The 27,640-nt window shown below is 40.5% G+C and overlaps 2 protein-coding genes across 2 annotated transcripts; one reads left to right on the top strand and one right to left on the bottom strand.

The window, feature by feature from the left end:
- Positions 1 to 10,805: 10,805 nt before the first annotated feature.
- Positions 10,806 to 21,252, bottom strand: LOC115372384 (zinc finger protein ZIC 5-like). Its single transcript, XM_030070229.1, has 2 exons — positions 20,454 to 21,252; positions 10,806 to 19,175 (listed from the first exon to the last, which is right to left on the bottom strand). The coding sequence occupies exons 1-2, from the start codon at positions 21,115 to 21,117 to the stop codon at positions 18,541 to 18,543; spliced, it is 1,299 nt and encodes a 432-aa protein (XP_029926089.1). The 5' UTR covers positions 21,118 to 21,252; the 3' UTR covers positions 10,806 to 18,540.
- A 2,112-nt stretch (positions 21,253 to 23,364) lies between these two features.
- LOC115372383 (zinc finger protein ZIC 4-like) lies at positions 23,365 to 25,725 on the top strand. The gene is made up of 3 exons (XM_030070228.1): positions 23,365 to 24,527; positions 24,622 to 24,785; positions 24,941 to 25,725. The coding sequence occupies exons 1-3, from the start codon at positions 23,567 to 23,569 to the stop codon at positions 25,127 to 25,129; spliced, it is 1,314 nt and encodes a 437-aa protein (XP_029926088.1). The 5' UTR covers positions 23,365 to 23,566; the 3' UTR covers positions 25,130 to 25,725.
- Positions 25,726 to 27,640: the final 1,915 nt, after the last annotated feature.

Raw genomic sequence — 27,640 nt, 5'->3', positions numbered from 1 at the left:
GTCTGGTCCGCAGCAGCTTTACAAAATGGCTTTGTCCAGTGGCTTCCTCCTGCCTGTCTTGGAGTACTTATTGATTGTACATAGCTTGTTCTTTGAGCATCATGACATGAAAAGGAATACTGATCTAGGCTCCCCATCACTGATATATAAGCAAAATGAACAGACCAGGAGGAAGGAAAGATATTTAAACAGAGGGGGTTGAGTTTCTGTCAAACACCATTCATTTATTTATCCCCACATCCATCCATTTGTTCAGCCTAACAGTTTATAAAATGTTTGCTTCCTGTTTTTGTATATACCTGTCAATCATAAACAATCATAAAATATCCTAGATTGATCCTTAAACTTTTTTTAATTCCCTTTTTGCTGAGTTTGTTGAAGTAATAGAATACAAGATGAAAATGGTAGTGGGGAAAAAATAAACAATTTTCCAAGAGAAAAAAAAGTTTTCTTGTGTATATCTAGTTTTTGTTCCTTTCTGATTAAATTATATGCGCCTTAAATTTGGATGCAATAGGAATCATCCTGTAGATCTTATGTAGATCCTGCCTTAGACCTCCAAACAACTTTTGGAGCCCCAACTTTGGAGCCCCATCAATTTTTTAAGCTTAAAAATTGATGGAACAATTTAATAGACTCTTAACCCTCGTAAAGTCTTAAGGGGTCAAAACCACCCGAGCATCTGTGAGTCTTTTTTCTGGGGTTCTGTGGCACGCCCATGCCTTGTCCTAGGCTCCGCGGCGGCGGCCGCAGCCTCCAGCACTCCCCCGTACCCCCGGATCCCCCAGCCTCGGCCCTGAACGTGCTGCAGAACCCCAGAAAAAACACTCGCGGACGCTCGGTCATTTTGACCCTTAAGGCTTTACGAGGGTTAAGAAGGTGTAAACGCTGCATGCACAAACTGGGCAAAGAGGTAACAGCCATTATGCACGACTGGCTGTACGGGGATCTGTGGCACACTGCTGGAACACGGACACTATCAGCTCTGCAGGGAAGTGTGATAAACCAATGGCTGGACAGCTGCTGCCCAGGGGGCTGCTCTGTGTGCTGCAGGGTTTTGAGGCTGTGCCCTGAGGACCTGCACATCCAGTTAAAAGGCTGATCACTACAGAAAATGAAATGAACCTATTGAGTTTCTGCGGTGATCACCTGGTGTGCACCTTTACCATGGCACAGTTTGGATTCATCCTGTCAGCCTCCTTTTGATGCCCTCTCAGGATTGGATGGAAGCAATTTTAGCTTTTTGTCTCATATTGTGAATTTTGCAACAAATAGAATAATAAAACGCATCAGACGCAGTATGCAACGTTTGTGTGCATAACAGTTTTTATCAGATGAGGAATTTAAAAAACAGAAAAAATATGGACTTGGTGTGAAAAGGCCCTCAACCTCCTGCTGTTGAGGTGGACTTCCCCCCAGCTGACACTCTTGAAATTAACTGCCTTAATGCACTCAAGGAGGGTTTACCATCACTTTACAAGTGTCACTTTCTGAAACTAACTGTTAGCCTCCTGCTACTGAGCTGGACTTCTAACATTTGGCTAACATTCTTCAAAATATGAAGTAAAGTGAATTTTGTTCAGAGGGTGAAATACAACTTTTCAGGTTGATCATCTTTTGAACTTATATTGATCTGTTCATGGTAAAAACACAAGGACCCCCAAATGTCTCAGGACAGCACTGGTGGGAGTATAGCCCTTTGGATGTTGTTCTCTCTCTCTCTCTCTCTCTCTCTCTCTCTCTCTCTCTCTCTCTCTCTCTCGCTCTTTCTCTCGCTCTCTCTCACTCCATATGGCCTTTCTACTTTCTACATTCACTACATTGTCATAAACATGTCGGGCAAGGGAACACAATCAGCCTTTGTTTTTCTCTTTCTTTACACACACACACACACACACACACACACACACACACAGGGTTAACGAATGAGGTGGACAGTCTTTTGGTGACTTGTGTCTTTTACTAAAGGTCCTGTTGTCTGTTGCAGACTGATAAAAGACGGCTGCCCGCCCTTTCTGCTCGTGTTTCATGCTACAGATGTTTGCATCTGAAGCTATTTATCTATCTATCTATCTATCTATCTACTGCTTTAATGGTTCTATTATTACATTTAGTTGTAAATTATTATTACATTTATTTGTAAAATTAGGGTTTGTACCACAAGTTAATTTATCACAAGACAGCCCATTACAGGACAACAGGAAACGTGATCGTCCATCAGAGATGCAGTCAGTCAGTCAGTTATGAGTGTGTCACCTTGCTTTGACCTGTAATTGTAGCTCAATGTGGGCTTATCAGTGGAAGTAAATAAAAATGCTGGAACACTGCAGCGAGGTGCATGGTTCCTCCAGGTTTCCTCCAAATCTTATCCGTTGCAACTGAGATACGTATATGAAAGGAAGAAGAAAAGAATAAATGAATACATGAACAAATGAACAAATGGATAAATGGATGTACAGTTGAGGCCGGAATTACTAGCCCCCCTGGAATTATGGAACATTTTCCTAAAATTCTTCCCAATGTTTGCAGCATTGATAAAATTTGATATAATCAAACATTTACCAGTGCTATTCAGTAGCTTTTGGTACATTTTGGAATATAAAATACATTTTTAGGCTTGCTTTATATCAAATATAGTGAAAAATGGGGTGGTCAAAAATAATAGCCCCCATGATAGGGTGGTCAATTATTCAATCAGTCTTGAGCTCAGAAAGAAGATAGTGGAGGCTCATGATAAGGGGGAAGGCTATACTGCCATTTCCAAGCGTTTCACAGTGTCTAGAACCGCTATACGTTGCATCATTGCCAAGTACCAGGAGACAAATTCTGTAAGAAACAAACCTGGGTGTGGTCGTAAGTGCAAGATTTCTAGAACTCTAGAGAGGAAAATAGTCAGAGATGTCAGCAAGAAGCCCTGAACATCTGCCAAGATGATTGTTGCTGACCTGGCCTCTTCTGGAGTTGATGTTTCAAGGAACATAGTTGTGAGGGCTCTCCATCATGGTGGGCTTCAGGGCCATCGTCCCAGAAGAACCCCAAAGAGCGGCACATCAAAGCCAGACTGAGGTTTGCCCGTGAACATTTGAAAGGTAAAGATGAGTTTTGGAAGTCTATGCTTTGGTCTGATGAGACTAAACTGGAACTGTTTGGGCACATGGATGTTGCTTATGTTTGGCAAAGAAAGGGACAGGCCTTCAACCCTAACAACACAGTTCCCACAGTTAAACATGGTGGTGGGAGCATCATGCTGTGGGGCTGTTTTGCAGCCTCAGGCACAGGGAGCCTTGTTCGGGTGCATGGCATCATGAAAAAAGAAAATTATGTTGAAATTTTGAGGGATAATATGCAGAAATCTGCTCATAGTCTAGCCTTAGGTCATCGCTGGGTCTTCCAACAAGACAATGACCCAAAGCATACATTAAAATTGGTCCAACAGTTCCTGAAGGATACCAAAACCAAGTTCCTGGAGTGGCCCGCACAAAGCCCAGACCTCAATCCTATTGAGAATCTGTGGCGGGTGCTCAAAGTGAATGTCCATGCTTGGAAACCACACAATTTGCAATGGAAGAATGGGCCACAATCCCTCAGGAGACCTGTGCCAACCTAGTATAGAACTACTCTAATGCCCCTTTTCCACTAGTACCTACTCAGCTCGACTCGGCTCGACTCGGCTCGACTCTACTTGGTTTAAGAGCTTTTCCATTAGGTCGCAGTACCTGCTAGCAGGTCCCATTTTAGCACCTACTCAGCCAGGGTTCCAAGCGAGCTGAGTCGCGCTGAGTCGAGCTGAAAATGTGACGTTAACGCCGTGCAGGCAACTGATTGGACAAGAAGTGACGAGAGCGACTCCCGCCGTGCGCATTGATCGTCAGTGAAGTCAATAAAGACGTGGAGACTTTTCTGAGCTTGGTGGCGGCCCAAAGAATCCAGAGGGAGCTGGACGGTGCGCCGCCTTGCTATGACGACTCCACCCACGGCGAGGTGCTACTCAACTGTAATGGAAAACCACCTAAACCGTGTTGAGGCGAGTAGAGTCGAGCCGAGTAGATACTAATGGAAAAGGGCCATAAGAGGTTGTGATCAGTCGTGGCTCAGAAAGGGTACACTGTTGACTATTAATGGCCAGGGGGCTAATAATTTTGGATGTCTCATTTTTGCCCTTTCTTGTTTCAGCTCAGTGTATCAATAAAATATCTTAATCAAAATTAGTGGACATTTTGTCTTTGTTATTTTGGAAGCAAATACAGTATAAACACTTGTTGTCAATGTTCATTTCCATGGAGAAATCAAGAATTTGTTTAATTTCATAAGGGGGGGCTAATCATTTTGGCCTCAACTGTAGGTTGGTTAGTAGGAGTATGACATCTTGGATTTGATAATCAGCTCATGTCTTTGGCACCGCAGCAGTGGAAGGGTTCATTCTGATGTTGTTGCAGGTAAGTAAACAGTTGATGTCTGGAGTGCATAGACATAGGCTTAAACTGTATTGTGCAAATGAAAACACTTGTCTGATGTTTGAACACATATAGGCATTTTCAACAACAACAAGGAAATAGTTCCATTCCAGTTCACATTCCTATTTTTGGACTGCTCTGAGCATTTCATCCCAAAATAAATTGGTTCGAAACGTGAAAAGTTGATTCCTAGCTGGAAACAAAAGATAGTCAGACCTGAGGAGTGTTCCATGAAGCAGGATTAGTTAGTTAGCCAGATCACCTTATAAAGTGTCACTGAATATCTTTTGAAATTTTTATGAGCAACCATCATCAGAGATAACTGGGTCATTATCCTAACCCTAACCAATCACCATCACCAGGATATAGCATAATCTTTTCCACAGTTATCTGGCTAACCTTCTAATCCTGGTTTGTGGCACATGAACCATGACAACAGCAAGACTGGATGTGTGTTATTTCTACAGGGAAAGATGAAGATGACTGAGAAATGTAGTGGTCTGCCGAAGAAACAAAACTATTGCTTTCAATGTGGGCATCTCTTGAACTTCAGGAAAAGATGGAAGGGAGTCCCTAGAGAAGGTAAATCGTATCTTGCAGTGGCTGAAGGCTAGGTTCATTAGAACCCAGGGCCAAATAATAAACAAGTTGAAATTGTACAGAGACCCCAGAAGTACCTAGTGAAGTGGTGCTGGACAGAGTAATATGGCAAAGTATTATGAACTTCTCAACAGCACGCTTGGTCATGAACCAGCAAACCAGTCGACTGGGGCTAAGTTCAGCCACAGCAGTGCTGGAGTCAGTAGCCGGCAATGGAAACATTTTGTTCATCATATTGTTGTAGTGCTAATTCCAACAAGTGAGATGTTTTCACTACAGTTGGTTGGTTTTACCAGAGTAGCAGAAATAATGTTACTCTGTACTGAGGCTTGGTCCTGATTACAGTGACCGGGGTTCGAATCCGACCTCAGGTCCTTTGCTACACATCATCCCCCCTCTCTATCTCCACTGTGACTGTCAAATAAAGCAGAAATGCTACTCTAATTAAAACCCACTCAGACCCGTACAGTTATTGACTTTCAGGAACCCTCCAGTCTTGGTGGATGACGTTAGTACTGAAAAGTAATACTAAATATGAAAATCTCTTTTTTTTTCTTTTTTTTTTACTGGGCTTACCATCCCTTTAAAGATTAATGGTGATTTCATTTGGGAGCATCTGTATTTCGTTCTGCCTCCTCAGAATCCCTCAGCCTTTCTTTGTTTACATCCTTTGTTTCTTGGAGTCTTTATTGCAAAATCTTTGGTCTTTAACCTCTGTCCTCTCACTAAATCAATTACACACAGCAAGACCTGTGACCTGTGACCCCAGTTATAGGCTGTGTGTGAGGAGGGAAGCTTCTTGAAAAGCGGAGGAGAAGACAGTCAACTAGTTCTCTCCTGGCTAGAGAGGTGGAGAGGTGATCAAAAAATTGCTTGTTTGAATCCCTGGGCCGGCTGGGCAACATGGGTGAAGAAAGTGGATGAGAAACAGTTCCCCAGCTGCACCAGCAGAGCTGCTCATTGGACAACACAAGACTAGGTACTTGTGTCGAGCTGCATGGAAAAGAGCATGGAGCTCTGCTGACTGTCCACCGGCTAAATAAAACTTAGGAGACAAAGAAAAGCCGGGCAGCTCCGACTTTGAGTGGAGGCAGAATGTCGATTGTCAGGAGGGAAGAAATCTCATGACATCTCATATTTCACTAGTTAACCCTTTGAAAGCCAGGAGCCTGTGTGGTGAAAGGTTTTAAACCCTTTGAAGAAAATTCACTTGATTTATTTATTTACACATTTATTCATATATTTATTGTATAATTTACTGTTAGGATTTTTTGGTAATTTTATGTTTATTTTTTGTATGCTCATTTAAAATATAGAATTAGAATAATTCTAAGCAGTTATCTTGTAATGTTTTTGAAAGAAATCAAATAAATTTCTTCAAGTTTCAGGGGGTTTAATGCTTGTGAAAATCCAGCAATTATATGATGTGCAAACCCTTTGAAAAATGAACAAAGTGACTTGATTCAGTTTTTTTCTTCAGAAACATAGGGAAACAGCCGATTAGCAAATTAACAAAAAAAAAAAAAAAAATGAAAATTGTTTTTAAAAAATGCCAAAAAAGGGAAAAAAGTTTTTTTAAAAAAAAAAATTAGCAAGAACATAGTCAAAAAAAAAAAAAAAAAAAAAAAAAAAAATTATCCTATTACTATACCCCCTACCTTCAAGAGAGAAAGGAAAAAAGAGTGGTTGAAATAAAATCCACCCAAGGGCTCTTGGGTGGATTTTAACTCAAAGAGTTAAACTGTCAAGAAAACAGCAGATGTACTGCTTCTGTTAATAGTTCACGTACACACACACACACACCCACACCCACACACACACACAAACATGCATGTGAGTACAGTCCATTATTCCTCCATCAGCATCTACAGATACAGCCGTATTGGCACTCCTCTTTTATTATCCTCTCTTTTCACACAGACACACATACACACTGGGAGGAGTGTGAACAGTTATGTGTGTGAGAGCGTGTTGTTCTGGTCAGATTCCACTCAGCAGGGTTTCCCTTTCAGCTCAGCAGGGGCTCTCAGCAGGGGAGCTGATTGGTCAACTCACTCTTTCAACTCTCTCTGGAATCAAGATGCACACACAGACACACACCTCCTCCAAGCTCTGCTCCTCACATCTTTGATGCCTTTCTGTCTGAGCCGCTGAGTGTGACTAACAGCCTGTTGGACGGCAAATATTTAATGTTCGGCAGTCACAGAGGCAATGGCAGATTGAGAAAATTTTACACAGGCTGGCATGAAGTTTTGGCTGTGGGTTAGGGTGGTGGTGGGCAGATTAGACAACCTTAATGTAAATTTGTTTACTTAGATTGAAGGTGCAATATTACCTACAGCTCGTCACAACAAGAAATCCCCTCAATGTCAGAGATGGACTCCTCACAGAAGGTCTTGACAGAAAGCTCCAAGCACACAGAATCCAAACCAGGACCAAGAGCTGCTGCTACAAATAGATTCACTAAGGGTTACACAAAACATACTGTTTACCTACTTAATTTACATGCTTACTTACATAATTTATGTGATGTTATGCTAATATAAGCCTGTAATACCTAATACATCCACTGCAAAGCTCCATCTTTTTCTTCATAACATTAGATTGCTTACAAATTAATCATTTTTGATTAATGATGCCATTAATGATCTCTAATCTTGATATTCTGCCAGTATGTTATCATTATTTTTATCTATCTATCTATCTATCTATCTATCTATCTATCTATCTATCTATCTATCTATGTGTATAGTTATCTATATTTATATGTGTGTATACTTACATTTTAATATGCATGATTATCATGATTATTTGTCAAATTTTACAGTTTTTCTGAGTTCTTGTGAATTACTGACTAGTTTGTAAATGCAAGGACTTCCCTCAGTAATGAAGCAAAGTTGGACTGTTTCCACTCTGCATACAGCCCCTGACAGGGGGTCACAAGTAGGCACTGGTTTGTTGCAACAAGCCAAAAAGGTTGAGAGCCACTGGCCTATAGTGGTTAGGAAAATATACAAATACTTAGATGCATAAAATCTGGAACCATTTTGGGAAAAATAGAAATTCCCCATTGTTTATGCCAGCAGCCAAAAGCACATAGTCTCAACGCTAGTGCAAATCCTCTGTAATGACCGTAATCACAACCATCGGTTTCATGTCACCTTATAGTTCTTTCTTCATTACAAATATTGGGGCCCTGCAACAATGACAGCAACAGTGCAGTTACTGATCAATATTTGGAATCCAATGTAGTGATCATTTTATAGCATTTAGCCAAAAGGCTGTATTGCATTCTTTTCTGCCTCATAGCAGTCAGTAGCCTTAGCCAGCTTTCTTTCTCTGTGGGCTTTGCATTATCTGTGTTTTTACATGCACATCAGTAATGGTGTGATTTTCCACATACAGCAGTCATCTGAATTCAAAAATGTCCAAAACCCCAATTTTCATGATCAACCTGAGTGATTAAGAGGGACTTGGTTAACACAGCTAACAGAAGTCAGTGACAAAAAAAAATGGATTAAAATTATATATTTAAAGGTCAGATCAGTGATGCTGGATTGACATCAGATTCCTTAATACTTGTGAAAGGCGTGCTTGATCTGCCTAGTGGGCCCGGTGGCTCTGGGTTTTGAGCTCTTTTGTGTGTATTGTGTCCTGTAAGTTCAGTATCTGATGGGAAAAAAGAATTTGGTCTTCTTGGTGAGTGTTTTTCAGTGCAAATGAGAAATATGTTTGATGGGAAAGATAAATGTTTCTCTCTCAAACCACAAGATTTTTTTTTTGTTGTTGATTGGTTATTATAAGCTGCCACTTGTAGGTGATAGCTAATCTTCCTGGGGTCCTTCAAAATAAAAATAATTTAAAAAAAAAAATGAATAAATAAATAAAACATACACAAAAATGACAGGCAACATGAATAAAACATAAGAAAAAAGGATTATGAAAAAGGAAAGTAAACATTTTTTTTAACAAAAATGTTAAAAAAGTAAAAATAAATGAAAAGTGTTACAGATATAGATCCAGATATAGATCTAGATGTGCTCTAAAAATCACTGGACATGCTGTTACCCATTATAAAGTTCATTAATCATCAAAATTAATCATTGGATGGCAATGTGCATTATACTGTGCTTTTAAGGAAGCTTGGAGACCTGGAACTACGCATAATGGTGCTCCAAATGAGCCTCTGAGCACTACTGTGTTTCTACTCTGTTCTACTCTTTTCTGATCTATAAGATCCTGCTCTGCTCTATGCTGCTGTAATGTAGCCAAGGTATATGTGGATTCAGCGGTTCTCTCTCTGGCGTCACCAGCTCTATGGTGGATAGGGGGAACAAATTGACAACAAAGGACCATCTTCCCACCCCAGCTCTGTCGCCAGGGCAACCTGTCGGCATGCCAACGATGAGCCTCACTTCTAAAAGTCCTTTCTCTCCTCCCTTTCTTTCTCTGTGCCCCTTTTGTCTATCTGTATGGTATATTGTACTTGCTGTTTTTGTTCCACTTGTTGTGTTGGTTTATGCCATTAGGAAAGTCCTTGTAAAACACACAGCAGAGAGAATCCAATTTTCAACTTAGTAAGTGATGAAACAAGGAGGGCCAGCAGTGCAGGGCAGTTCCACTGGGTTGTTAGAATGCCTCCTATATACATGTTTTCTGTGTGTGTTCCACTCCACAACAACAAAGTCCATGATGAAGTTTGGAGGTTCTTGCTCTTGCTTCTGGCTCAGTCAGCTGGCTAAGGGCTTGGACCAACAAGACAAGAGATTTCTGAAATCTAGCCTGCAAGCAGAGTCTGATCTGGACCCGAAGATGTTTTGGAGAGAAAGGGGGGATATCCCAAAAAATACTATTATTATTTTGAATTACTGGCATCCAATTACTATCAACTACGTGTAATAACAAAAAAATAAGAGGTTTCTATGATAAATTGATGAATTAATGGTTAATAATATATTATGATAAATTAATTAGACCTAGCACTTGGAACTATCCATCTGCCAGAAGTAAAGTTAAAACCAGAAGGCTAATGCCGCAGTGCCGCACTGACAGTTGCTGTTTTCAGTTCGCTGTTAAAAAAGCAAAAGGTTGACATAGAATGTAGAATTTTTCAAGAAACATGAAAAAAGCACTTAGTTTCAATGCATTTCTCTCTTCTGCTTTATGTAATTCTACATTATGTGTTATTTTCATTGAGCCGACAAGAAATTTCTTGATTGGTAGGCAACGAATTGATTTATTTAAAAAGCTAAATCAGAAAGCTTAGTGTGGATGATGTAGTGCTTTGCTTGAGACTCCTATGCTATAATGCAGGGTCTCAGAAATGTTTCCATGTCATGCACCCAATATGCACACACAGTCTCAGGGGCCACATGGGAAGCTATTAGTTGTTGATTTAGTATTGAATATGAATACGATACGAATATGTCTTTCCTACCAACTACATAACTGGGATATTTTCTAGTATATTAAGTTACAGTGAAATTAAATTTTTGCTTATTTTTCTGGAACCCCTTTGTAATAGTATACAAGTTAGGAAACAGACTCCAGATCAGCCTCGGCCACAGCCCTCTTTGCTTATGGGAAACCTGTGTGGCATTTATTTAGTAGTTTATACAGTAAGTAATCTTCAATGCATTTGTTCCTGTCAAATAAACAAGTAAATAAAATAATATTCTGCAGGAATAAATCTGCCATAGTTTCAATGTGTATATCTTTGAATATGTGGGAGAGAATCACCGAAATGCCTCATAGTTTTTGTATGTTAATATTTAATGAGTCAATAAGGAAACATGGGAAAATAGATTTGAACACAATAATAAACAGTCATAAAATATCACAGCAACCAGGCAGCAGGTACAGGCCAGCTTGTCATACACACGCACTGACACACACAGCGAGAACAGGAGGAATAAGCAACCAAAGGTAAACACAGTCTCATATCTCTTAATGGCAAGTTTTCAACATAGTACATAGTATACATACACTTGCATACGTGAAAACACACACACACACACACACACACACACACACACACACACACACGCACACACACACACGCACACACACACACACACACACACACACACACACACACACATGCGCACACACAGAGTATGAATAAGTCAACATTTTTCATTTTCAGTCTAATAGATACACTCGCACACAAACCAGTTAAAACACACTCACAATAAAAGGTAAAGTCCAAACATACAGGCAAGCTAGATTTACAAAGGAAGACCAAATCTGATTTAACCCTTTTGTGACTCAAAAATAGATTTATTACAAAAAAAAAACAAAAAAAAAAACAAAAAAAAAAACCTGAATGTCTTTGAAACTTGAATTTTACTGCAGGTCACATTTTCTCTCTGTTGTATAATAAAGAAAATGTTACAAAAATAATCTGGAATAAAGTCAGAATGAATCAGCAAGTCACAAAAGTCAGGAAAAATCCAATTGGTTTGTGTCTGTGTAAATCTAGCATAGTAAAATCTGGGATTCTATGGATGTATTTGACCTTTGACCTTTGACCTTTAGGGGAGACCTGATCCTTGCTTCCCACCATCTCTAAAGTCGCTTGACTTGTGCATCAAAGACTTTACATTATCATGAGCAGTACAGTGTGTGTGCTGTATCTTTTGAGACTACAAGAAATGTGTTCATGTATTTTGAATTATTTGACGTTTATTTAGAGCTAACAAATGAGCAGCACTGACTAACTTACATCTTTCTTAAAGGAATCCAGTGAGTTTTTGATAAACTGTCCACTGAAAAATCAAAGATGCACCCACACACTGTCATGCTCCAACAACACCTTTATGGACAATGTTTTGATTGCCAGCATGACATCTTTGACTGTTGATGAGGAACATTTCTCAGCCCAGCATGCAATATCAGAAGTGTCTATGATTACAAGTATCCCATTGGCCAGCTCATTAAGTGATGAGACCACAGCCATCAAAATCATCCAAGTGTCCCGAGTAGATCACTAGCTGTGGTGCTCCAAGCTGAAACTTGAACATACACTCATGGAGCTGAACTTGAAACTATAAGACAAATCTGACTTCCAATTGTGAAAAGTGTAAAGGAACACCAATGAAGTCAGAATTCTTAAGGAAGAAATAAGGAGATCTGAAAGCTCAGTTGCCAAAATATCTATATATGACATCGCAACAAATGGCAAACACAGTCAGCAATAAACAAACCTTTTCTCTTATTTGATGTTCAACTGCAGTCTAGCCTTCTCTCTAGTCTTTATTTTACAATGGTACAGACTTATAGCAGTGCATTCTTTAATTTGATGAATGGACCTAGCACTAGCAGTGAAGATGACTAGCTATTGGTAGCCTAGTTAACGTCAGCTGCTCGTGTTAGCTAGGGTCATCAGCTATCGCCATTGACTTTTGCTAGCGAGTCATTTACTGTCAGTGGACAGATCAAAGTTTTTCCATCTCCTTGTGGGTGTCCATGTCAGCTGCAATAGAGCACATTTGGCGGGAACATCCGACTGTCAAAGGAAAGCTCCATAAGTTGATGATAATAATTGCCACACAAATGCTTTAGCACACAATGTGTTGAGCAACAAGAGGCCCCAACACTAGCACTTCAGCATGCACTTTGCTGAGTGATCAGATCTGTGCTGAACTGTACACTATCATATCACAAGTACTGATACAGTGAGTGCTAAAGTTTTAGCATGGAGTCCCAGAGCCAGTGATCTAATTATGAAAATGAACCATGGTTTACTACAGCAGGAATACTATGGTACTTATGGCTTTAGTTTCTGGACCATGATTTTACTATGTTTAACCATATTTTTTTCTATAGTATTACTATCAGTGAATCATTGTTACTATAGAATACCTTTAAAGTATAGTTACCATTAAGTACCATAGTAAAGCTGTGGTTACTACATAAAAACCATAGGTAACCAAAGTGAATTTTCACAAGGATGATTTTTGTGTGTATGCTCTTGTCACATATTGGCAGCTTGGTCAACAGAAATGGGATGCCAAAAACGTACTACATTCTTTGAACTCTCTGATATCCCTGTGATAGTGTAGTGAAAAGTGCTGGGGTCAGTTCAGTCAGTTTAAATGTAAATTCAAAGTGCAATAGACTAGCTGGTAAAGCATCTGTTTTCAGTCACCAGTTAATGGGATGGATATGACTGCCCTCTCGTTTCAGGTTTGAAGACAATCTGCTTCCTCAAACAACTGAACTGAGGTGAACTGACCCCTATCTTGGAAATGATGCATAGTATATTAATACAGGTGGTGTGGCATAATCTGGAACTTTCACATCACTGCTGTTCCAGGAAAAAACTCACAACTACAAATGTTTTTTTCTTTTTGTAATTCAACTGAAATTTTAAACAGCTCTTCATCTGCTGTACATATTTTCTGAAGTCCCCGTGGCAGGTGATTAAAAACTGCTATGAAATTTTGAAAAATGTCCACTGGTCAATACTGGAGGAAGAGTGCTTTTTTTGCACTCCTGAAAAACTGATACATATTTTTTTAAAGATACAAAGTTTTTTGTCCAACCACAATGCACGTCCACTTGAGTAACTCAATTGCTTTTGAAGTGATATCACAGCCCTGTCCCCAGAAGATAATCTGTATTTTGAACTGGGAGAGACACGTGGCACAAGGCAACTGATGTGATGCACTGAAACTCATTCACAAATGAAGAGTACTTAAAGACAACAGTGCAAACAGAATTGTATTTGGATTATACAAATTCAAATTTGTCTGGGTCAGGGTATATGGTGCAACTGGAAATTAAATGCAATGCCTTGAAAATTTCATTTTCCTCATTTTAAATTCAAATTTGTTTTTCCCAATTCAAATGTACTTTTCTTATTTCATTTAGCCACTCAAAAGCTTTAGGGTGCTTTGCATTGTTCTTCTCGTCATTAAGTAGTCAAGCCTTTTCCTCCCCAGTTGACTCTCCCAGTGCAAAAGTTACAAATTGTGCCCTACGTTGGTGATTTTTCCCCCTTCTAATATATATATATATATATATATATATATATGTATACAATTATTTTATTTTACTCATTTGCTGGTAATTTTCTGGTAATCTTCTTGTATTTTTTTTTTTTTTTTTTAATTTGTTGGCAATTTTCAGGTTTCACTTTATACCGATTTTGATAATATGTATGAATAAAGTTCTTGTTCTGCTGGGTCATTTTTTGCAGTGGCATTGCAATATATCATTATATGACGTCGACATGCTTAATCACAGCATGGATTTTTTTCTTCTTGTAAACCATAAAAATTATCACTTTATTATCAAATTATCACAAACACTGAGCTACCCAGCAAGCTTAACATTAGCTTCTATTTGAATTAGTGCCATTTATGCAACAAATTCATTTCTGACCTCAACAGTTCAAAATAATCATGCAAATTCAAACTTACTATGCAATGTAAGCACATTCTCTCCTAGCACTCATCTCTCTCCATCCACTTGATCTACGTTATTCTTAGGTATACTTTGAGACAGTTTTATATTTCTATCCAGATCATTTTGGGACTTAGTTTGTCTGGTAAGAGGGCTGTGACTGCTGCAACAAACTCTATTATCATAAGGTTGTCATAACATAGGAGTGTGGAGAAGAACACATCAATGGATAAGCTTGAGAGGCACTCTACAAGGGGAAATTCTGTCAACCATTATAACCATAATGATGTTTCAGGCAATGTGGGCCACTGACACGGTCATTATGTTGTTCACGTATTGTCACCAATACAAATGTCCAACAATAGAGAATCCTTAAAGGGGATTAAAACTAAATTTAACAAGTCATATTATTCCTACAGTCTAAGGTGAGCCAAACAATATTTCAGAAATTAACTACTTTCCAAAAGCTAGAAACAAGTCAACTAATAGATGAAATTTAGAACTGGGGGTGGGCATGGAGCGGGGTCATGTTTCTATAATGAAGAGGAATGTTTTCTAATCTTCAATCTAAATGTAGACCGGTTTAGCCTCTGGGTTAAGTTGATCAGTTGGGGTTTACTGATGAAACCTTATGTGAAAAAAAACTAAAAAATCAAATGGCAAATTACATTTGATTATATTTTCTGTTAGTTGTCCCTCCACATTTGACTGGCACAATTTTGAGGTGTCAGCTTGGCATGGAAGTCCAGGTGATCACCATATGTACAAAAACTTCAATCCTTCATTCCACGTCTAAATTTTTGTTACATATCATTTCTTTGATCCATTCAGAGATCTATCAGTTATTCACTTATTACCATAATAACCCTAACCCTGGCACACCTTTCCAGAGTTGACAGAAACTCTGAAATTTTGACTTTTTCTTGGAAAACTGGAATGTAGGAATTTTCCAAGTGGGAAATTAGGTCACGTGTTCTCAAACCCTAGGGTTTCTGAGTTTCAGTTTTCTAACATCATGGCAACATGGCAGCATACACTGTAAAAACTACAGATACTATTACTTTTAACATGTCATGTTTCATTTTCAGCATCACATTACCATATACCTGTCACAACACCTGTGTAGTAAATGACTAAACATATAAATTGAAATGAAAAATTGCACTTACAGTTGGTAAATGTTTTATGCTGTCTAGTTAACATTGCCTCTATGCAGTGTTTTCTCTGTAATTTAATGCAGCTGTGATGCTTTGGGAATAATTCTAGTTTTGTCCAATATCTGGCTTCCTTTGGGTCTAAGTTGTCTCAAGGTAAAGATCTAGTTTTAAAAATGTTTTTAATCATTATTTGAAAGACTGTGATTGAATGAAGAACTATCCCAGAACCACTACTAAAGATGGTTTCTCAAAGAACCGCTTTATTCATTGGATGGTTTCTCATTTGGGGAAATACAAAATAATACAAATTTTAAAGGGGTTCTTCACTGAACCAATTGGCACCATCAAGAATTATTGTGAAAAAAGCTCTTCAGAGATTTTTTTTTTTTTTTTTTTTTTTTGGTTAAAGTGGACAAACCATTTCTAGTTCCTCAATGAACTTTTCAGGTCTTTGAAGCACCTTTGGGGATTTTTTGAAGAACTGTTTTGTTTTTTGCTTTAGAAAGGAGCCTAAACTGCTATTTCCATATACCTTTTCTCTTCTCTCTTCTTTGAAGTAGCTTAAACATTGCTGGTTCCTCAAACAACTGTTTTATGGCTTTTTGAGACACCTTTTAGCCATTTTAAGAAATGTTTCTTTAAAGAACAATAGTTTGAAAGGTTCTTTGTGGAACCAGAAAAGGTTCACCAGTGGCATCACTCTTAACAAGACACTTTTGTCTGTGTGTGGTTTAGTTTTGTGTAACAAACAGTTAAGGATAAATTAGAAGGTTTATTTTAATTTCATATTTTTTCTTGCAATGCTGGTTATGTCCTTGCTGTGGTGGTGCACTAATGCTAAATGAATAAAGAGGAAAAACTGCTAGCATAGAGGCATATCATTACTGTAACATTAGCCTTTGCATGGGGAGAGCATAATTTTATAAGCAAAGAAGACCATCCATGATTCTCACATATTTCAAACTGAAACCCTGAACCCACACAGATTGTAATTAAAATACATTAGCTGGGAATTTCTGACTTAGACTTTAAGGGAAGGTAACATAATTGTTCTAGCTACCAGCATCATTGGTATCAGTTTGGACATTGTTTGTAGTTTGGGCACTATGGCAAGCAGGGTGGGGGGTGAACTTGAGTTTACAAGGAAGGGGAAGTCAGAGAGCCAGTCAACCCCCACCTGTATCTGCCTGGATTAGTTTGTATCCGCCTGGATTAGTTTGTCTCTACAGCCATCATCAGGGAATGCCATCTGAAAAGGCAATAAGAAGTGTCAAATCAATTTCTGAAAGAAATCCTAGCACTGGCAGTGAGTACTTTGGTTTGCTCATTTTTATGGTATGGTGATCAATGGACTGTGGCCAGCACAACTCCCCTACTGACTCCCTCGAAAGAGCCTAAAACAATGAACACGTGCATTGCTGGAAAAAGAATCTGAATCTTCACTCAAGTACGTGTATAAGCACTGGACCTTGTACTTAATTCCTCTGATTATGGCAATTTTGCCTCTTTTGTTCTCCTTGAGCTTGCCTTAACTATTACATCCTAGGTCACTTTGTGGACATACTGATGCTGTAGGAATGTCTTTTCATCATGCTGATTACAAATTCAATACTCGACTTAATTCAAACTGAGTGTATTTTACATTTAATTTGTTATCCTGAAGCCATGAATGTATTTAAAACGGGGAACAGATGACTCAGCATCTGAAATGATCATCAAAGACCCATTATAAGTCAACCTCTGCTTCAAACATGTCCTGATGCTGATTTAAATGCTGTTTTAAGGAGTGCTGCACTACCTGCCTTGACATCATAATGGCCAAAGGGAACACAAAGGTCTGTTAGTTCAGTGATCTTTAACTCATTCATGTCTGACCATCCTATATCATGAATGGAAATGGTGACTCAACTTTTTCTCAAAACATCCACCTGTCATTTATGTGATTAAAATGTTTAAATTCAACCTTGTGTAAGTATACCTACAAACAATCTGCTTCAGGGTGCATCCAATGTTCGAATCCAATCTGACATGGACTATTACTGGATGTGTCATACAACCACTATGTAATTCCCCGACTATGGAGGAACTTCATAATCAGTACATAGAAAGAAAAGTCTTCATACTGAAGCCCCAGTAATGCCAGCTGTGTTGGATTAGGCCGTGATCACATACAACACTTTTTTGAATGTGCCTGCACCTGTTTTCTGTTATTTTTAGTGGTTTGTTGGCAGCCATGTGTCTTCTCCAAACTATGTGCCTGGTGATTTGGCTGCTGCCCTCGGCTCCAAGTTGAACATGTCTCAACTTTAGCCGTGTTACATCAATGTGAAAATAGCCCTTGAAACGGCTTTGTCTAGGTGGAGCTCTTGGATGAAATGATAGTGGCGGATGAAATGGTGCTGTTCTCCCAGCAGGATGTCCTGTACCCCAGTCCTCCGTGTCAGAATGAGCCCCCTCATCCTCTTCTTCAACATGCAGAGACATCATTAACTCTGTCTGGTCCGTTTTGACTTGCAACAACATCAGAACATTTGTTACTTCACTTTACCTGGCCACTGCTAGATAGCTTAATCGTTAAACTTCGGTTGCTCAGCAACCAGAATGATGTAGTGCTCCTTGCAGCCTTTGACCACTCTCTCTTTGTTACAAGTAACCAACACAACCGAGCTTCATGTTGAGCAGGAGAAAAACCTCTGATCAGTCTTATCCATCTGAGAAGGGCCATTAATGTACGATCATACAGCCACCGGTTCTATAATCCCCTCAACTGAGAGTGACGCTCAACTTCTACTGCTACTGTAAGGACCACATTGGAAACAAGTGCAGCAAAGATGACTTCACACACCATCTTTTGGCTGGTCCTGCATCTGATGATATCTGATGTCAGTTTTTCCAAGTCCAAATCAACAATTTGGTCAACCCTACGTATTGTATTCATCATCATCGCTAGGCTCTGATTTGATATGATCTGGGTGTAGTAAAGGGAAGTGCTGCGCTGTAGTCCTGGTACAGACGTACCACTCCTTAATGTTAGACACCTGAGGTAAGGCTGGGTTCACCGACCGCTGGCTCCTCCGCGGGGTCCTAGTGCCCTGCTGCTGCTGGGCTAACCGGCTCTTCAAGCCGGACAGCGAAAGGTCAAGAGGCATGGCCATGGGGGATGAACTCCGCAGAGGGAGCTTATGGTCCACCTCTCCCACTGAGCTGCTATCCAAGTTGTGAATGGACAAGGCAGGGAAATGAGTGTTTCTATCAATGAGCGATGGAGAGAGGCGGTTCATTTTGAGGTCGAGTGGCTCGAGAAGAGCCTGATGAGGTTGTTGGTGTTGTTGGTGCAAGATGGAGTCGTATGGGTCCTGGGGTTCGGAGGTAGGTGACGACTTGACATGGACCTTCATGTGTTTGCGCAAGGAGCTGGGGTGGGTGTATGACTTTGTACAGCCTAGGGCCTTGCAGTCATAGGGCTTGGAGGCCGTATGAACCTGCGAGTGTTTCTTACGGTCACTGCTGTTCGCAAAGCGTCGTTCACAAAACTCACACTGGAACGGCTTCTCACCTGCAACATAAACATCACATTCATGTTTATCAATGTGTGTGACTTGTCAGTGACTGATATTAACATTATAAAGCAATTATTTAAAATTACAGCACTGCATGTAACTTGAATTGTGGGCAACTGCAAGTATGACTGCACATTGAATAAAGACCCAGCTGCAAGTCTGTGTTGAAAATTTGCGGACTAACCTGTTTCAAAGGTTCAGCTGGAAAAATAATAAAGTTGATGCATACTGCTGAGCTGATTCTAATTCAACAGAGCATGCACTACAACAGTTATCTTGTCAGGTTGTTACATCAGTACCTGGGATGAACCCTTCAGCTTTTATTGTACTCTTGTATACTTATGTGATAGAATAATAATCATGTTAGAGCTGAGGCAAAGGGGTTACCACCATCCTAAACATAAATGTAAACCAATATTTACATCCATACAGTCCAATTTAAATGTGTACTTCATGTTATAGGCTATGGTGTCAGCCCTTGTATCAGGAGCTTTTTCAATCAGTTTGATAGTGTCATGGTTGCAAACTGCTATTCAAACATTTTTTCATGTTGATCAGGTGTCAAATCACATAAAAGTCAATTTGTAAGGATTGCTGATAAATGTATAGTGTATGTCATTTGAAAGGAGCTAAAGATAAATCAATTTCCCATCATTATCATCATTGTCTCCATCCTAATCCTGATTCATGAAGCATTCATAGCCACAATTCCTTTGGGACAACACAGAATGTTTTTTTTTTATTAATATATACCGGTAATATTAAATATTAATTTGAGTTGCCTCAAATTGTGAAACTGACATGGAACTAACACTTGTTATTGCATTCTATTTTAGCAGTTTGATAACACAGGCCATACACTTTAAAACTAACTTATAAAAAATATTGACCTCTTTTATGCACAGGTATATGCCTTGTGAAATCATTCTGATATCGAAATCAATTTCCTAACACCGTCATCATCATCATCATCATTATCATCGTTCTGATGATTACAGCTGGCCCCAGTCACCTTACATGACTCCTGAGCTGCAGTCAAGCCGTGAGTCCTCTAGGAAAGAAGAAAGGGAGGAAGGAAGGACGGATGTGAATGAGTACTGAACTGAGCCCATGTAAACATGAAGGGGATTCCTGACACACACAGAGCATGATCTCTATTCATCTCTCTCCATTCGCTTTGTCAGTAGGCAGCTGTCCTGACTCATGACATGGCTGTACAGACTGTGTCTATATCACACTGCTGGCTTTCATAGCAAAAATACATGAGACCCTACCCGTGTGTGTGCGCGTGTGGATCTTGAGGTTCTCAGACCGTGCGAACATCTTGCCGCAGTTGGGAAACGCGCAGGAGAACGGTTTCTCCCCGGTGTGCACGCGGATGTGGTTGATGAGTTTGTATTTGGCTTTGAAAGCCTTGCCACCGCGCAGACATTCGTCCCACATGCAGACATGGCTGAGGGCCTCGAGCCCCGCCGCTACGTGCTCGGTGGTGACGTGGTCCACCAGCTCGTGCATGGAGTTGAAAGTTTGGTCGCAGACAGACGTCGCCGTCCGCTCCAGCCTCTGTCTCGAGGAAGTTCGGTCGGTCCATTTGCAGACCAGCTCGGTTTTGATGGCGGGGCCTTTGGAGTAGTCAAGCAGGCCGTCCACTCCTCCCCCGGTAACGTTTTCGGCGGGGGCGGTAACGATGGTAGTGCGCTGCTGGGGCGACGAGACGATGTTGGAGGCCCCGGAGTTGTTGTTCCCCAGCGGAGAGACGAGGCCATTGTGCCTGGCCACAACAGCCACCCGCTTCATGCTAACCACCGCGGGCTTCCCCCGCTCCTGCCGCCGACTGAAAGCCTCACTTCTTCGGTCAAATCGGTTAAATCCTAATGGGAAACCGTTCCGTGTCGTCTTCCCTCCTTCCTGTGTGTTTTGGTGAGGGGAAGAGCGCATGCGGCAGTGTCGTTACCCCCCGCTGCTCGGTGTTAGATCCCGGGAGTCAGAGCCTCCATGCTGCTATCCACTGTGAATGAAGGGGAGCGAGTCAGAGGAATACAACAGGCCGCGTTCCAACACTGTCACGCAGTGTCTTTGTCTCCTTCCCTTGTCCACTCCTTCCTTCTTCCCTTTTTCTTACTTTACAAATGACCCCATTACGAACCACAAAGCCAAAAGTTTATCATAAAGCACAGCTCTGCAAAGACACATGTTGAGTGATTATGAAAATAAATTTGCCTATATAACTGTCATGGATCTGGCCTGATTTAAATAGAACTGGAAGGCACTGCTGCCTAATGGTAATGTTTCTATCAAATGGAAACACTATATATAGTTGAGCAAGGGGAATCAATGGAAAAATAAACAAACTCACAGTTTTTTGTGTAAGAACCTTAACAAAAAATCTGTATTGTATTGTTAGCCTGTGATGAAAATGTAATTACAGTGACATCTCATTGACCAAATCATATCTTGTCAGTCTGCAAGTCTAATAATTTATCACATATCCCAAATGTCTTTACAGCCCCTCTCCCTAATAATTTCTGATTAACAAATAATAGTGTGCCTCTCTGCCTCCCCTCCTTCTTCTCCCATATGTACGAATGAAAAGACATTGAGGTTTATTTTCATATTTTAAACTGTAAACATTGATGACATGTACACATTTGTGAATTATAACGAATCAATAACTATTTACAATACATTTGGAACAAATAAGAAATCTTTATTAATCAGTTGAATAACATGCTTGGAAAATGCTTGAATAGTATCAAATAAAACATAAAAATAAAGTGAAACTGTTCCAATCCCAGGTGCCTGGTTGGCAGGCTTTTACACTGAAATGTCATTTTCTTTTGTCTTTTTTTTGTCTTTTTTTTTTTTCTTTCTCTATCTTCTCCATCTTTTTTATTATATTTTCAGGTAATTTTTTTGCTCTTATGCCAGTTGCCTTTGTCACATGTTTTTGAAAGAAATAAAGTGAATTTGCTGAGATTTTCATGGGTTAAAAAATTAAAATAAGGAAAAGGAAACTCAAAAAAAATTGTAAAATATTTACTTTTGTTTTACACAAATACACACATATTTACACAAATCATGCGAGAAAACAATAATGACAATAAGTGAATTTTTTAAAAAAATCAGTTCACAGAGAGACAAACACACACACACACACACACGAACTAGGCCCCCCTGGTGGTTTGGGGGCCCTAAACATCTCTCTAGGCTACCCTTAGATGGAAGACACAGCTAAGCGCCCTCCATAATGTCCATTTTCATCATGTTTTTGCTTCACTTTAGCTATTAATCCGTTGATTCTTTGTCATATTTTCCCCTTTGACACAGGAAACAGTGAAGCTGTTTTTTCTTTTTCAAATCTTAGTCAAACGCTGATTAATCAAACACCTATGTATATACTTTAGGGGTCTATTTAGTGTTTTTTAGGAATAGACTTATTAATTAAGTTTATGTTAAGTGGTTTCCTTTGAGGACTAGTTCACATTGCAGTTGGGTTTCCTCAGTAAAATGACAGCTTCCAGAGAATCAACCCATCGTTAAATGCCGCATGTATGGGACATGAAAGGCCTGTTTTTCTTTTGAAGATATCCGTGCGTTTCCTATCCTTCTTGTCTTTTATGGAAAGGCAGCTTTGCAGCAGGATGGGGCCTTGTTTTTTCCTCCAGGGGCAGAGGCTGTCTTTGAACTTGGACCACTCCTGTTGTGCTGTCAGCGGGGTGGAGACACACAGAGCCCTGGTGACCAGGGTCCATATTATTTCTCAGCATTTAGATAGGATAAAAACAAAGTCGTGCTTTATTTGTGACCTTTTGGACTGTTCTGCGTGGGGTCTCACCCGAGGATCACTAACTAGCATTAACATATTGCCTATTAATAGGCCTTGACTACGAGAGACAAGATTGGTCCAGTATACACCTTGAATGGATATTTATTTATTTATTCATTAATTTATTAACCTTTACATAGCGCACACAATAACTATATGGGTACGTTTGGGACTTGTGCCCGCGCAAACACACTAACACATAGAGCGAGGTAGGTGGGCGGGGCCGGGTTGGATGCTATTGGCTTACAGACGTAGAAAAAAACACATGTGACCAATCAGAAAGACTTTGTGTGGGAACCGGGGACATTAAAATGGGACAGCAGGAGGCCCGCAAGTCAACTGGAGCACAGAGAGAACTCCAAACCTGCTGGCATAAAGATACCGTTACGGAGCATCGGGTTTTGTAATAATTTGACTGAGGTAACTTTGATGAGCGACTTATTTTGCACTTCTACACGCTCGTCTTCTTTGTATAGAGAGAGTGGATTGCTGTATGGAGGTCATGTCGTCCTCTGACCATCTTCACTTTTAAATATTTGACTACGCATCCGGTTCCACCTCATGTTTGTGGAGGCTGATTTGCAGAGAAGAAGCCCCGGGACCTGCGCTGCGTTTCTTCCCAGACACTCCAGCACCCACGACATGCAACAACTGGACCGGGAGCCCGGAGCGTTTATGGATGTAGGTGTGCAGTTACACATGGGTACCGCATATAAACTGAGCCCCGACCACCACCACCAGCTCCCTACACAGGGCCCGACTGTAGCAGCCTTCCATACCCAAGGCGTGTCCCAGGCGCCCACATTCGCTAGCTCCACCAGAGATTTTCTGTTAAGAAACCGGGGCTTTGGGGCAGAGTCACCCTCCGGGCCGTCCGGTGACCACCAGGTGCAGCAACACTTCCTCCGGACTATGGCTGGCCCTCTGCACCAGCACACGGGCGGGGACGCACAGCCCCAGGGACACAGCCACCTCCTTTTCCACGGGCTCCATGAGCAGCAGCTAGGCGGGAGGCTGGCCGGCCTGGCCGCGGGGGTCAGTGACATGTTTGGTCGGGAGCAGTTCCACCATCTGCCCGGAGCTAAAGCTGACCCTTACGTCCAGTATGGGGCGGCAATGGCGACTGGGCTGAACATGGGGATAGGGGTGGCCCACCACCCAACCGGGGCGTTCTTCCGGTACATGCGACAGCAGTGCATCAAGCAGGAGCTGGTTTGTAAGTGGGCCGAGCCTAACCAGACTGGAACAACCGATTCCCGCTGCTGTGGGAAGACCTATGGCACTATGCATGAGCTAGTCACGCACGTCTCCGTGGAGCACGTGGGGGGTCCGGATCAGAACCACCACGTTTGCTTCTGGGAGGACTGTCCGCGCGACACCAAGCCATTCAAGGCCAAATACAAGCTGGTCAACCACATCCGCGTGCACACCGGAGAGAAGCCGTTTCCATGTCCTTTCACTGGCTGCTGCAAGGTTTTCGCCCGCTCAGAGAACTTGAAGATACACAAACGGACACATACCGGTAAGACCGATTGCCTTTAACATATTACTCATCAGATATATTCTGTTTAGAGTTACGTTGCATCAAGTGACTGAAATGTGTGTTTGTTTCTCAGGGGAGAAGCCGTTTGTGTGTGATTTCTTCGGCTGCGACAGACGCTTTGCTAACAGCAGTGACCGCAAGAAACATATGCATGTTCACACGTCCGACAAGCCATATGTGTGCAGGGTGTGTGCCAAGTCCTACACTCACCCCAGCTCCCTGAGGAAACACATGAAGGTTAGCACCAGCCTGTCTGTGGCGCAGCTTTACGCAAAGCAACACCATTCTCAGACGGCGTTCCTTAGCGCAGCTGCTGAGGTGGATATGTGTTTTCTCTCTGCGTCTCTTTGCTGCAGCTATAAGAAAACTAATGATTGATTTTGTCCCACCAGGTCCATGACTCTTCGTCTTCTCTGTTGACCTCTGACGGATCTCCGGCGGCCAGCAGCGGCTATGAGTCCTCCACTCCCCCCGGTATGGTGTCTCCTGGGTCGGACACGCAGGACATGTCTCCGGACTCCGCGGTCATCAACAGTTCTCACAATTCCATCTCGTCAAACTTCAGCGAGTGGTACGTCTGAAGACGAGAGCTTAGACAGAGAGACAAAACTGAGACTAAACCTACCTGCTTATTAAAAGATACCCCATGGCTGTGCGGAGATTTCCCCCAGTTTCCTATGGCCAAACGGACGCTGTTCGCGCATGGAAATTTAAGAATAATAATAATTTAAAAAAAAAAAAAAAACTGGACTAACTGCTGGATCCATTTTTCTGTTCTTACGTCAGTATTATGTGGAACTGGACAATGTTTGCGCTAGTCCCGGAGTGACTCTGAAGTCAGCGTAGCTGCCCAAGTTAAACATATTGTGCCTCTTTGTCCATACATGGAAAATGTTAAAATAAAAAATCCACTTGTTTCAGTCTCCCTGAAATTGAAATATTTAGAGATCTATTTTGTAAAGTGTATAGAACTAATCCCGACCTCCTTGCATCTAAAAATGTCTTCCTTTTCACTGGTTATATGTGAATGTGTTGGTAAAATTATTCACTTGGCTCCATTACAATGTATTACAATGTATTTCTTTTGGATATAATGTCAGTCCTATAAGCCTGGACCAGAGCACAAATCACGCTCGTAGAAAACGGCGGAAGTTTTCTTTGTATAGAAACTTGAAATAAAGACTAAAAGGTTCGTTGTAATATGTGATTGGTGCAGAGAATATATACAAATCTACTTGTTTTTTCTTTTGCCCGTTCAACACAACCGAATCAACCAGTTTTGATGCCACAGCACAATGTTATCATTTTAACCCATAGCAGTTTATAGTTTGTGGTAAGGTTCAAAATGAGACAACTCTAAAAACACAAATTTCAGAAAGTGCATGGACACACAAAGAATTTGAGTTGATTTTGACTTGCTCATGTAGAGCACGTCAAACATGAAACAGCTAAAATTATATAAAAACAAATAGGTGTGTAAGTAAAACATAATAAAAAAATGGAAATGCCAGAGAGGGCAAAATGAACAGATTCTTTATTACAGCCTGACTGAAAGCAAGTCAGTCACAAGAAAAAAAAAAAATGCAGCTATCTCTCTATATACAGTATATCGCCTAATATAGGCGAGAGGCCTGTATATTGCCAAGATTCCAATGACGTGAAGTTATGTATTTTGAATAAAGCTTATCGTAACCCTCCAACATTTGATGAGAATGAAAGACGAACAGGATGTGTTGGTGTTATGAATATGTAGTACTTCAGAATAGTTTAGAGACATGTTTCAAAAGACACAAAAAGAACAGAACACGTTGCTACATGCAAGTGTAGGTGGTTGACACTCAGATATTATGTATAATGTATTATGGACGCGTGAAATTTTTCTTCTCAGCCGTTGTTCACACAAAGCAGCCACTCATGCTGCCTTCAATGGCCGCCAGAAATGTCCAAATTACAGTCAGGGCGCACACACATCCAGACTTAGAATTTGACCGCAAAGTCTGGCTATTATGATGCCCTAGTTGCTAAACTGTGACATTCAGAGGCAGAGTGCATTAAGACTTGTCACTTCTGTTTTTATTTACCATTCAGAGTGTGCTTGGATTGAGATTGGCATCAGATCGAGTAGGACGCATAAACAAAACGGCATTAAGTCTGCTACATCATTACACTATTAACTTTTAGCTCCAATCCAGCAATATCAATTGAACTGCAGCTAACACTTACAGACAAAGGCTTTGGTTGCTTACGTCTTATTTTTTTAAACTGTCTTAGCAGTAAAAACAACAGTGCTGGCATAAAGGCTGTCAAAACGAATTCAATTCTGGTGTTAAAACCAGTGTTTAAAATGGTCGCAAATATTTTTGTCAATATTGCTAGATTTGATGAGACACATATTTGTTATACTGTTCTACTCAACATGGCAGCAGGTGGTTGAGTGGGACAGTGGTTTGGGGTTAGATCAGAACAGTGCACAAAACTAATAACTGCTCACGGAACCCTTCTTTACCTTTGGGCTCATTTTGATTAAACACTGAATGGGGATTCGGTGTTTAATGCCTTTAAATACACGATTAACATTGTTGTTTTTTGTAGCATACTAATGAGGTTTTGGAATTTAATGGGGACAAGTGGATAAACATGAAATCTATCTTAATATGTTCTGAATGTCCTGGACACATTTTGTATGTTTCTTTGAGGTCAATTTGACCTCAGGCTGTTGTAGATCTTACACGCATTTGTTTCAACTGTTTTGGAGGAACTATAACAATACATTTATAATCTTCCCGAACAAAGAGTTAAAATCTTATTCATTTTCCCAAAATGCTATAGGCGACTTCCTTAATTCCACCATATGACTTGGATACTGGGCATGGTCTGGAACTTTTACAATTAAATTACCAATATCAACTGCCTTGAAGTAATTAGGGTTCAGTGAAAAAGTCAAAGGAATAAGACTGTGTAGGCTATAACACAACTTTTTTGTAGAGCATATTTCTCACACAGAGGCGATTAAAAGTGCTTTAGAAAAGAATGAAATACAGTCAAATTAACAGACGTGAGGGAAGATTAGAATAAAAGAGGCAGTTCAGTAA

Source organism: Myripristis murdjan, chromosome 15 (genome assembly GCF_902150065.1).
Source record: "Myripristis murdjan chromosome 15, fMyrMur1.1, whole genome shotgun sequence".
In the NCBI taxonomy this organism is placed as follows: Eukaryota; Metazoa; Chordata; class Actinopteri; order Holocentriformes; family Holocentridae; genus Myripristis; species Myripristis murdjan.
This window is presented reverse-complemented; position numbering and strand designations above follow the sequence as displayed.

Excerpts from the sequence above, each read along its gene's own strand:
- LOC115372383 (XM_030070228.1), top strand. The coding sequence starts at position 23,567 with ATGTTTGTGGAGGCTGATTTGCAGAGAAGAAGCCCCGGGACCTGCGCT. Across the intron at positions 24,528-24,621 it reads ACACAAACGGACACATACCG|GGGAGAAGCCGTTTGTGTGT; the intron begins GTAAGACCGATT and ends TTTGTTTCTCAG. Across the intron at positions 24,786-24,940 it reads CCCTGAGGAAACACATGAAG|GTCCATGACTCTTCGTCTTC; the intron begins GTTAGCACCAGC and ends TTGTCCCACCAG.
- LOC115372384 (XM_030070229.1), bottom strand. The coding sequence starts at position 21,117 with ATGCGCTCTTCCCCTCACCAAAACACACAGGAAGGAGGGAAGACGACA. Across the intron at positions 19,176-20,453 it reads CCACACGCGCACACACACGG|GTGAGAAGCCGTTCCAGTGT; the intron begins GTAGGGTCTCAT and ends TTTATGTTGCAG.